We start from the raw sequence: 13,304 nt of genomic DNA on the forward strand, positions 1-13,304 counted from the left end.
CTCCCACTTTATAGAGGTTCAAATTGCAAAGCTTCTAAGAGAAGCTAAGCCAAGAGGCCAATTATGCGTGCCAGCTAATCCAGCTGGCATAAAATATCTGCATAAAGCAGATGAACATGGTTCGGCCAGCAAAAATGGCCGATTGACCAGCAAAGGTGGCCGACCGACCAACAAAAGTTCCAACCGGCTAATACAATTGGCCGATGGAAATAGATCATGGCCGATGGCCTCAATCCTTGGCCGGTGGGTTGAGGGGATGGCACTACAAGAAATTGCATTTTTCGCAACGCAACAAAATATGTTGCTGAAAGGGAAAATTCATTGGCAAAGAGTTTTGCTGACACACAAAGCTACGTTGGCAACCCGTAGGCAAAAGTTATTGTCGACGAAATTATGATTGCGTTGGTAAAAGTATTGCCTTTAGCGACGAACATAGTCATCGCTAAAAGCCTCCATCCATCGTCGGCAATTTACCTTGCGTTGGTAAAAGTCATTCAAATATGATGATTGTGTGGCACTTTTCGCGACACAAATTTGCATGGGCAAAAAATATACTTTTAGCAACAACATATGCAACGACAAAAGTAAACTTTTGGCAACACATTTACGTCGGTAAATGTTGCCATTTGCCGACGATTTGTTTGTCGCTAAAGCTTTACTTTTGGCAACGACAAATTGGTATTGGCAAAAAATACACTTCTACCAACACAATATGAGTGGGGAAAAGTAACTTTTAGCGACACATTTACGTCGGTAAATGTTGCCATTTGCCAACGATTTGGTTGTCGATAAAGCTTTAGTTTTGGCAATGACAAATTGGCATTGGCAAAAAATACACTTTTAGCAACACAATATGAGTGGGCAAAAATAAACTTTTAGCTACACATATGCCGACAAGTTATTTGTCGAGAAAACTTCACTTTTTAACAACGACAAATTTGCAACGGGAAAAATAATTGAAACTAATTTATAATTTTTTAAAAGATTTACAGGTTTACAAGAGGCATCCCTCAGGAACCACTATAACAAACTAATAACATGGATATGAAATCACACAAAATACCCCCTCCATACCCCCTCCATACCCTTCCAGCCAAAACACCAGCAGTTGCCCGAACTTACACCTAATGACAACCCCCATTAATGAAAACCTGATCTATTACAGATTGGACAAAAAGTCCTGCACCCTTCCAAACATCAACAACACCAGCAAACATCCAACAACAACACAGCAGCACCTCATCGTAACAAACACCATCACAGCAGCATCACCACAGCATCTCAGCAACAGCAGCAACATCACAGCAGCACCAGAAGAATAGCAGATCAGCAAACTGATTCAACACAGATCATCACCAGTTCAGAAAACCATTTCAACTCGGCAGTGTAATGAGTAAAAGTGTCACATGAGTAGAAGTGTCATATGAGTAGAAGTGTTAGTGCTTCTTGCATTAAGGTCTGGTTACTTGTTAGACAGATTTGAATTAGACATAAATTCAGCAAATAGGAAAACAAAAGCATGAAAGGAGTAGCCTACTCCACAAGGGTGGCTTGAGATACACACACAAGTCAACAGGGAATTTCCACACTGGCTCTTTAATTCCAACTCTAAATTCATAATCAAGCAGGGGCCTCTTTATGTGGACACTAGTAAACCATAATGAGAAATAAACTTTCTAAAAATTACCCCATTTAGAGACTGTAAAATATTCAAAATCTACCAATATAAGTAATTCTAAACAAGTAATTGGCTGGATTATACCCCAAGAGAAGTCTACTAACCAACACATAAACTATAGCAAAGAAATCCCTAAAAATAAAATACATCTAGAACATTCTGAAGCTCCTAATAGGGGACTAACAAATTCTAATCAAGAATAAAATGAAGACTCATAAATAAACAAACTTCATACTAACTAGACAAACTTGACATTATTTGCTTGGGATTTGTCCTCTTCTACTCACTGCTTCTGCATCACAATGTCACACATTCATGTGAATAATTGGGGCTTATGTTTTCAATGAAAGAACTGAGATTTCAACTACATTACACTGAAAATCAATTGTGAGAACAAGATGGAAAAATTTGTTACTAGCAACGTGGTCAAGCAAGACGAACTCAACACTGGAAATAGTTTTGAGGCATGAGAGTTAAATAATAGGAAGGCAGTTTTAGCTCCTGAAACATTTACGTAAGATTTTTCTACAAAATTAGACCTCAGAACTTAAATCTGTTTTCTTATGTTGTAGAGCTTTTAAAAATCATTATTGAAAGTCTCAATGTGTCCAAATTCATTGATGAAGAAATGATTACCGAGTGGTGTTCAAGTCTAAAATTTTAGTATGCATTTAGCAGATGGTCATCAAGTAAATGTCCTAAATGCTAAATCCACCACAAGAAAGGAAGCATAATTTGAATGGAATTATAAAAATGCAGTTTGCATTTAATTCACCCAAAACCCCCATTGAACTTAACTTCAAAGTCAAGAAGAAAAGAAATTACTCATAATACACTTGAACAACACTATGAAACTTACAACATGAGAAGACTTACCAAATTTTGAACAAAAGTATTCAGGAGATGTTTGGTTTGATTATCCCTTAGCAACTGGGGAACATGATTCTTGAAAACCCTGTAAAATTGAATCCAACGGAACGATGTCTAGTAGCAAGGTAACACAGTATCTGCTTAAGAAAACGCTAGCAAATTCCAGGAATGTCATGAAAAAAAAAAACTAACTACGGCATTTACATATACCAACACCAACCACCAAAACGTTGAATACCTATTGAGTTAGTATAAAAATGCACAGATCTTTGAAAGTAAACAGATGTTCCCATGTATGTGTATACATGTAAGCACATAACAAGAAGGGCTTTCAGTGTTCAATAAATTTTGCAGCTAATTTCTTTAAAGGCATGGGTTCTACAAAATCAGTTCATTGTCAGAAACAGAACGTGTCTCAACTGGTGCCCATGGTGCAAATCAGATTATTAGCAGTCTCATCTATCAAGGTTGTGCCTGATCTAGAATTGGCAATTTCAGATCAGAATGCTTATAAGGAATGCTTCAGGACTAGAAATATTTAAATTTTAAACACACAACATAGTCCTCAGTAAAGAATTGTGAACAATAATTTACCATGAATTTCCAGCAGCATTAGAAATAATGTCATAAATTATCCATGGATGAATACCAGCTTGGGCACCAAGAGAAATGGCCTCCACAGAAGAAAAAAATGAATGCCCTCAAGCAGCTCTATTACCATTTTAATTTTGCTGCAATTTAAAAAAGAAAAGTAGATATTAACAATAACATCATCTAATATGATATTAGAACACCTAACATAAATAAACAAAGAAGAAGGGCCATTCCCCTGTGCCAATCCCTGTTAAATTGGGTTAAACACCTAGCACAAACAAATTTACTGTCTTGATGAAATAATCTGCGTATTATAGAAATATCAGCTTCAGCCAGCTATAAAATAGCAAAACAAAAGCAAAATGATCCTCTACTTATGTGAGGAAGAAATAGGATATGAGATATATAATCTTACCATTATTTTGCCATTCAAAACCTCTGACATTCCCTTAGAGACATATATATCAACTACAAAAACTCTCTCCAAATCCTCTGCTAGAGTAGAAACAGATTAATGATTAGAGGAGTTAGAAAATGTTCAATGCAGATGTAATTTTAGCACAAGCTGTGCAAACACCAAATTCTTTCTTTTGCTTTTCCATTAAGTTAGATGCAACCAGTAACCAGTAGACTTCTAAGGCATAAATTTGGTATAACAGTAAAGAACACATTATTATTGAATGTTCTACTCTCTTCTCTTTTCTTTTCTTTTTTTCTTTTTTGCTTTTTTTTGATAAGTAAATAAAGTATAGATTCATAGAACACAAAGGGTCATCACCCCTGTACATTAGAGATTTCCAGATAGAAGAACAAAAAACAAAACAAAAAAAGAAAGATAGACATTAAACCTTCCCCAAAAGATAAACAAAAAAAGAAAAAATAAAATGATTTAACTATGAACTTTCTCCCTTGTCCTTTCATTTCAACTCACCTCCCCTGCCCTCATTAACCTTCATATCAATAATGGAGGGCATGATCCACTAGGCAGAGTTAAAAAGTTGCTAAAGCTCTATAATCTCATTAATGGAAAAATAAAGATAAGAACAACTACGGCCGTCTATGATAAATCTTGAGTAAAAATGATGAAACAGAAAAAAAAAGAAAAGAAAGAGTATCATAACACACTGTTGAGCTGCCGATAAATCTAAAACTAAATAGCACAAAACTACGACGACATCCACCAACAAACCAGACAGAACAAAAAAGTTAACCAAGAGTATAAAAGAAAATTCTATACAAATATTTTTTTTATCTAGAGAAAATAAATTGCTTGTGAGTTGCTTCTCGACCTTCTGTATATGAGCAGGTAGTATGGTTGAATGGAGAATGATAACAGCATCTTTGCGTAACCTTGCAAAACCAGAAAATAGTATATTCTGAACATCAACCAAGCAGACTAATTATAAATTCAGAAAACATTAAGGATCTCCACAAAACCTTTTAAAGCACTCTCATGACCAAAAACTAGGTCATTTATTTGATCTGTATGAGATATCAATACAACCAAAGCTACAACATCTGCATGCAAAGAAATGAGAGAAGGAAGCATCAGAAAGTCAATTTTTAGCTCTTCAAAAAAATAAGGTCACAATTTATAGAGAAAATAAAAGAAGAACATATTCAGTCAACTATGATCCAAAAGTATATATATATATATATATATATATATCATTGTTTTTAGGTGTTTCTTTAGGTAGCTAAATGTACTGAGTTTTTGGTGCCTTCTAAGTTTTTAGGTGTTTCTTTAGGTAGCTAAATATACTATTCGAAGTCATTTTGAACCCTTATATTCCTTTTACCAATCAAAGTCATTTAACCCCTTACCTCCTTTCATACCAATCAAAGTTTATTAATTACAATCAGAGTGGTTTTGGAATCAAAGTCAAAGTCATTGCTTTTGGAATAAAAAATTCAAAGTCATTCAAACACACAGCAAAATTCATTGCTTTTGGAATAAAAAATTCAATCGCGAAATGCCCTGAATTCAATCGTGAACAAATTCAATGAACAAACAGAGAGATGGGAAATGAAGACAGACGTCAAAGGCTTGTACGGCATAGCCAGAGCGAAGGAGTGAGGAGGCCAATTGCAAGCTCAGTTGGTCCAAGCCAACGAACCCAATTACACTCTGAGACGCCATTGGAGCGAGTTCAAAGGACATTTATAAAGGTTAGATTTCCTCCATCAAAAGAAATTCCCAATGCATAATAAAGTATTCCCAAGTAAAACTCAATGTCACATAAAATGGGAGTAACAGATAACCTTTGAACTTATATATTGTTCTCTATTTTTCTTTTTCTTTTTCTTTTTATATTATCTCTTTCACACTCACACATAACCACTCACTCACTCATTGGTGTGCAATAATGTGAGATCTCTTTTGTACATCATTTTGTTAGTAGTTACCACTAACCAATAAAGAAAATGGAAGATTTTTTTTGTCTCCATGCCATGATTGGTTGAGCTCTAGCATGGAGTTTATATCCAATCAAGAACAACCAAAGAAAGCAAAAACAAAACCACTAAACAGCAGTAGTCAGCAAGGCAAAAACCAGGGCCAGACCAATGCTGCTGCTGCTCACCAGGACATTGCAGATGATACACCAGGTCAAAGACAGAATGCAGTGGCTGCTCACCCACAATGCTAAAACAGAACAGATTATGAACCAGACCATCCCAACAAATTGTATCCATTATATAACATAGGGGAACTATAATGATCATGGTGAACATACATGATAAATGCTTTCCCATGCATTTATAACTCATTTGCATTTCAATATCCCAAATTTTATTCAAATATCCAACAATACTAAACATAAGAATCCTAAAATGCGTCTAACTATATCCAACAATCCCAAACATAATAATTCCAAAAAGTATATAAACATTCAACAAAAGAACCTATAAAACGAAACAAAGAAAAATTAAATGAATGCCAACGTGCAAAACGATATATATCAGTACTGAACCACGAACATCCATCACCAACTTGTGAACAAAAGGATAAAAACATGAGTATTTTTATTAATGCATTAACTTCAACAATGATATACAAATACAGTTAAAATTAATCAGAAAATTGTTGTGAAGCTATTGTTTTATCAAGCTATTGTATACAAAGGTTGTAATGCTAGGATTGTAATACAAAGTTTATATAATTTTATATTGTTGACACATGTTAAGATTGGTTAAATAAAGTAAATCAATTTAATGAAGTGTCAAATTTACCTCTATTTCAACCAAGAGAAGTTTCATCTTCCCTTACACCCGATGCATCCTCCTCGACATTGGTGCTTCGAACTAACCCCAAAATGTTTGCTAGAACTATCCTATTTTTTGCTGCCAACATTTGAATGATAGTTTGCATTGTACTCATGTTTTGAGCTTGGTCAAGTAACTGCTTTCCTTGGTCAGCTAATTGTTGTCGCTGGTCAACTAACTGCTGTTGAAGAACAATCACCTCAGAGTTAGGAGCCTCAAAATGTGTAGAAGATGAAGTATTGTCCTTGCAGATCCCGTATCCCTTCAAGTAGACCGACCTCTTCCCAAGTACTTCCCTGGAAATCTGCTCCTCAGACAATGGATGTGTGACACTAGGTTGAGATTGCTCAGCGATCTTTGAAACCATAATGGCCTATGAATGAAACATAAATAAGCTTAAAACATAATATCAAAATGCAAACATTTATTATTGAAATTGAAATAGTTATGGCTACATGATGTTCCTCAGCTGTGTTATTTATCCACACTCCCCCATGTCGGTGACGTTTGTGGGTGTCCTCGAATAGTTTCGTAATAGTCGGTTTGCTTCCTTGTACCTTTCATTTCACTACATTTTCTAGTCAATCAATAATTATGTATTTATAATTTAGTATGTTCAAATTTGTAAATCTACACTTACAATGATAGATGCTCGCGATGCAAATGATCTCGAGCCGCTCGTATGATTATACTTCACACAACCTCTCGCTTTCATTGCATTCTCTGACTTTTGCTACAAATAAAAAAAAAATTAGGTATTAATATACAGGAGGATGTTACTTTAGTAAATATTTTTATATATACCTTCCAATCATCAGTTTCCCACAGATTGTCAATCATCCATTCCCAATCATCCTTTGTACAAGGATGTAGTATCTGACTTTTGAGGTCAGATACATTGTCTTCTTTAAGGGATTTGTAGTGTGTGTGTAATCTACATTTCCATTCACTGTACAAAGTTTGGCACTTATGATCAATAATACATCTCACATCCACATCATTATTGTAGTCCCCAAAGTCAAAAGTTTGCTGCAATTGGAAATAATAAAATTCAATATATTTTATATGTCATTGCGATTAACATAAATAACATGTTAAATATGTAACACATATATTTCAAATTACCCCAACTCTTGTAACGATAGACTCTCTTAACCCAAAGGCAATCTCTAGCCATCCATCATTTCGGACTGGGGCATGAACTCGAATTTGTTGACCAAGAGCAGCTGCTAGCGGTGTGGCGTATTCCCCTTCTATTGATTTGGTCAAACGGTTAAGAGTAACAGGTATTCGATCACCACGTTCCTTTCTAATCTTCTTCACATTCTTTCCTCAGGTCGGTCCTCGTACACGTTTCTTGCCCAAAACTGGAATTGATGCTATTATGACCAAAATTTTATTCAATTTAGTCGACATAAAACATGAATGCACTAAATAAATATTGAGATAAGAAATTATCATTTCATTTAAGTGGTCATTTATTTCTCACCTCCACTGTTAGTCATAGTACATGGACTTGAAAGGTGGTCAGGTTGAGTGGCGGAGGTAGGGAGCTGATCGGGCCTAGTATGTAAGGCGGGAGGATGGATAGGTTGGGTCGAGACCTCAGGTGTGCTCGCTGAATGATTAACTTGTGCAGTTACAGGTCGTCTCGAAAGAGTAAGTGTATCTTCATCAACGGTACTTCTCTTTTCCCTAGGTGCTTGTGAAGCTATTAGGCGAGTTGCACACCTATTTGTTTTCTTACCGGGACCCATATGAATATCTTGACATAATATAAAAAAGAATTGTTAGTACATTTTCAATAATTTAAGGTTGCTTAATTAAAAATAAATTTGAAATAACTAAACATACCACAAGTAATATAACAAGTGAAAAAAATAAAGAAATTACTTTTTAAACACACATTTATTACCTCAATCACTTGAGAATCAAAAGGCTCGCCATTATCACTTGAAGAACTCAGTCCTTCATCATCATCAAGTGGTTGATAGTCCTCGTCATTATCAGTTTCACCCACCTTTCTCTTTCCCATCCTACAACTTTCACTATTGTCCTTTTCAATAGAACCAAACATTGAATTCTTGAGGGACTTTATCCCTAGAGCATCAAATCTGATTTTATTTTTCTGGATTGTTTTTTTCCTATCCTTCTCATATTTCGTCATCTTCTGGACTAAGCCGCCGGGCTTCAAAAATGATTTACCGTTTCTGGACATCTTTGTAACTGTACATATGCCATATAATTAAATGAAATTAAATAGGAAACAATGCTATGAAATTTGAAAAACAATGCCATGCAATGTAAACCAAGCAATTTATTATTAAATTATAACACTTGTCCATATAATTAAAAATCAAACACTACATATCATAATCTGACACAGAGATCCATATCAAACACTACATATCATAATCTATATCAAGATCTATATCAAGATCTGCATCAACATCAGGTTGTCTATGCAGTTCATCATCTTCATCATCATTATACTCTATGATTGTGTTATCCTCGTCATCATTGTGAACTAAATTCTCTGCCATTAGTTGATCATTGAACATGATCTTAGGATCCATATCATCCCTGCTGTATTGAACATCAATATCTTGGATCACTACCCCAACACCATCAGTGGTTTCATCCTGTTGAAAAGCATCATTAGAGACATCATCCCGCTCTGGTATATCCCATACTCCCCGATGCTTAACACGTTCAACGACTCTCCAATTTTTGCCTTTGTTGGTATCATTGACATAGAATACTTGTCTTACCTGACTAGGTAGAACAAATTGGTCATCTTTATACCAAAGTCTTGTAACATCAATACTTGTGACATGTTCATCGGAGTATATTCTATTCTTGTGACCGGTGTCATACCATTCACATTGGAACAAACCACTGTACCCCCATGCAAGTATTTCAATTCCCATATTTTGCATAAGTAGCCGTAAAAATTAATTTGGTTCCCATTATGGTCCCCTTCTACAACCAACCCACTATTTTGGCAGGCACGACGATTTTCACGGTTTCTAGTATGGAATCGAATTCCGTTGTAGATGCACCCAGAATAAAAGTCAATTACCGATCTAGGACCATTTGCTAATGACCACAATTCGTCAGTTGCTTTAGGTGACCCTTTCGTTCGCAAATCATTCATCTACATAAAACACCATATAACATGTGTACTAAGTTAATGTTTGTTGAAAGTTTCAACAATTGTATTCAGTTATTTTCTTTAGTATATCTTACATGATTTTTAAACCATTTTGGAAATTCTTCTCGTTGTACCCGAGTAATGTCACGTCCTCGTAGATTATGTAAAATATTCTTCTGCTCTCTACCCAAGGAAATGTTATACACGTAATTAACTTAGAGAGTTCGAAACAAAATGGAACGATTATGCATAAACGTAATTAAATTTAAATACATACTCAATATATGGCTCCACCTCAGAGCTATTGTACAACACAAACCAATGAGCCATTTCTCGTTCATTTTGCGAAGGGTCAAGAGCCCTTGTGATAGGTGAGAATAGACGAACATTTTGGGTGAAGACCTCCATCCCGAGACCACGTTCACCACCATCATCATTTCGTTCAGGTTTATCAATCCCTTTTAAGTACATTGAACAAAAAGTAAGACACTCTTTGACAATGTAAGCCTTAGCGATAGAACCTTTTGGACGTGCTCTATTACTGGCATACCCTTTCAAAGTCCCGAGAAACCTTCAACAAAAATTCACAATGAAAATTATGCTTCTTGCGCAATATTTTAGTTATAACAAATTAATATTTTAACAATAGTCTTTTATGGGTGGATTTTTGCACAATATTTTAGTTATAACAAATTAATAAATAACCATATGTTCATAATGATTACCTTTCGATCGGGTACATCCATCAATATTGCACTGGTCCAGCAAACATGGCCTCACCGGGCAAGTGAACAGCCAAATGGACCATCACATCAAAGAAAGCTGGAGGAAAATTTTTCTCCAACTTGCAAAGTATGAGCACAATTCGTTCCTCCATTTTTTCCAAATCACTCTGCCTTAATGTTTTTGAGCACAGTTCTTGGAAGAAGTTGCCCAACTCAAATAGTGTTGTACAGATCTCCTTGTTCACAAAACCACGCATGCCAATTGGTAGAAGTCGCTGAAGTAGGACATGACAATCATGGCTTTTCATGCCTGATAATCTTCCATTTTTAGAAGTCACACATCTTGAGATGTTTGCTGCATAGCCATCTGGATAACTAATAGACTTCAAGAATTCACAAAAACCATCTATTTGTCGAGAATCCAATGTGTAGGCTGCCCGAGGCTTTACAACAGATCCGTTATCTTTCCTCTGTAGATGCAATTCTTGCCTTATGCCCATTTCTTGCAAATCATCACGTGCATTGTATGTGTCCTTGTTTTTCCCATCTATGGCCAACATCGTCCCGTAAAAGTTTTCACAAATATTCTTCTCAATGTGCATGCCATCAAGATTGTGTCGAAGGTTTAATTTCTTCCAATACGGTAGCTCCCACATTATGCTTTTCTTTGTCCAATTCAATTCTTCAGACTCTCGTGGTCTTTTCTTGTTGGTAGGATCCTTTCCAAACTTGACTTCCCGCAATTGATCCAATTGAGCCATTACTTTTTCCACCGGTAAATCCAAGGATTTCTTTCTAAGCTCAGTTAAACCATCAAACTTCTTGTCTTTCTTCCAAAGGTGGTTATCAGGCAAGTAAGCTCGATGACCCACCCACCCAATCTTACTGATCAACCCGCGTGACAACGGATTATCATTACAAGGAGGGCAAGACAAATAACCTGTAGTTCTCTATCCGGATAAGTCACCATATGTAGGGAAGTCATTTATAGTCCACATTACAGCTGCATGCATCCGGAAGGTCTGTTCAGTGGAGGCATCGTAAGTCATCACACCATTCTCCCACAACTCCTTCAACTCATCAATCAATGGCCTTAGGTAGACATCAATATCAGTCCCTGGTTGATTACGTCCAGGAATAAGTAAGGACATCATGAAAAATGGGGCCTTCATACATCTCCAAGGTGGGAGGTTATAGGGCATGAGTATGACAGGCCACATGCTATAGGAAGTGCTCATGTTCCCAAAAGGATTGAACCCATCGGTGGCTAGGCCCAACCTAACATTGCGAGTCTCCTGGGCAAACTCTGGATAATGCAAATCAAATTCCTTCCACTCTTTACAATCAGCCGGAAGCCTCCCTACACCATCATCGACACGCTTATCACTATGCCATCTCATGTCTTTTGCCGTCTTCTTAGACATGTACAATCTTCTCAACCTAGGTGTCAATGGGAAATAACGCAATATCTTGTGAGGGATCTTCTTACCCTTGCTATCATTTACTCTACACCTAGATGCTTGACATGTGGGATATTTTTCCAAGTGAGCATTCTCCTTCCAGAATAGTACACAATCATGTTTACATGCATCGATGAGCTCGTACCCCAAGCCCAAGTCACGTAGTAACTTCTTGCACTCGTAAATTGACCCTGGCACCACGTGGCCTTCTGGTAGGAATCGCCTTTGTATCTCCAAAACCTTGTCAAAAGACTTATTGCTCCACCTATTTTCTACCTTCACATGTAGCATCTGAATAACGTATGATAACAAAGTATCCGAGTTTTTGCAACCTGGGTACAAGCAACATTGGGAAGCATCCAACAATTTATCAAAGTGTCGTACATCCTCTCTTTCTAGAGTATCACCCTCCATAAAATTCCCCCTTTGATAGTCCTCTATCAGTTCATCATATTCATCTTTATCCTCATCATTCTCCCCATTGCTTTCATCAAGGTTATTGTTTTCTGGAAGTTCACCGTATTCTAACCAAGTGGTGTATGATACTATCATCCCACTTATGAGCAAATGAGCCTTCACAATATCATACTCCTTCTTATAAAAGTTACAACAATTGATGCATGGGCACTTAATCTCCCTAGCTTCACCCAAATGAACCTTTGCAAATTCAATAAATGAGTTCACCCCATCTACATATGGCTGACTGAATCTATCAGAAATTAACATCCAACTCCTGTCCATATCTGATCATAACATAGTAGTTAATACCAATAGGACACAACCGGTACTATTCCCCTTTGTTACAACAATATCTTAACTGAAATAAACTATGGAACTACACAAAGTAGGTAACCCAAAAAGTAAAGAAGGGAAAAAAAACTCAAAGGTAAATTATGTATCTAATTTATCTTTCTTAATTCTTCACAAGAACAAAAATACATAATATGCTTGTGCTAATAAACACGAACACTTCTAAGAAGGTGGTGTGTTCGTGTCGAACACTGACACCCGTCAGACATTTCCTGACACATGTTGCACCTGCATCCAAACATGTCTTTTATTTTAAATCACACTCAAACACACTTCAAACACTTGAAAGACACACGTGTTCATCACTTAAACACATTAAATGGGTCATCTAGATTTTTTCAAAATGTTAAAAGTTTTTTTTTCTTTTATAATTCAAAATTTTCATTTTTGTTCTTAAAGTATGGGTGGTATAGAGATTGCATGAGAGTAGTGCTATTTGGACCGAACATCATTTTTTTGAAATTCAAGAAAGTGTTTTGCTTGAAATGAGATGAGATGGTGAGGAGCACATCAAAAAGTCTCAAATATGATAGAAGACATTCAATCTAGTTGAAGAAGGCGTGGGGCAGTAGGCGAGGGTCATCAGGTAGATATGTGCTAGTGGAGCCACATAGCAGGCTGGGGTTAAGGTGGGTTCGTTCTTATGCTACTCCTCGAGTTGCACTTAATTTGGGTTTGAGGAATTTTTTGTGGATTGAGAAAAGGAAGTGACCCATGGTGTATAATTATGAAATATGTACAGATATTGA

The 13,304-nt window shown here is 36.3% G+C and overlaps 1 protein-coding gene across 1 annotated transcript; it reads right to left on the reverse strand.

Moving 5' to 3' along the window:
* Positions 1-10,305: 10,305 nt before the first annotated feature.
* Positions 10,306-12,486, reverse strand: LOC114314808 (uncharacterized). Its single transcript, XM_028261297.2, has 2 exons — positions 11,340-12,486; positions 10,306-11,225 (listed from the first exon to the last, which is right to left on the reverse strand). The coding sequence occupies exons 1-2, from the start codon at positions 12,484-12,486 to the stop codon at positions 10,306-10,308; spliced, it is 2,067 nt and encodes a 688-aa protein (XP_028117098.2).
* Positions 12,487-13,304: the final 818 nt, after the last annotated feature.

The sequence above is a fragment of the Camellia sinensis genome, chromosome 11 (assembly GCF_055761805.1).
Source record: "Camellia sinensis isolate YWXY chromosome 11, ASM5576180v1, whole genome shotgun sequence".
In the NCBI taxonomy this organism is placed as follows: domain Eukaryota; kingdom Viridiplantae; phylum Streptophyta; class Magnoliopsida; order Ericales; family Theaceae; genus Camellia; species Camellia sinensis.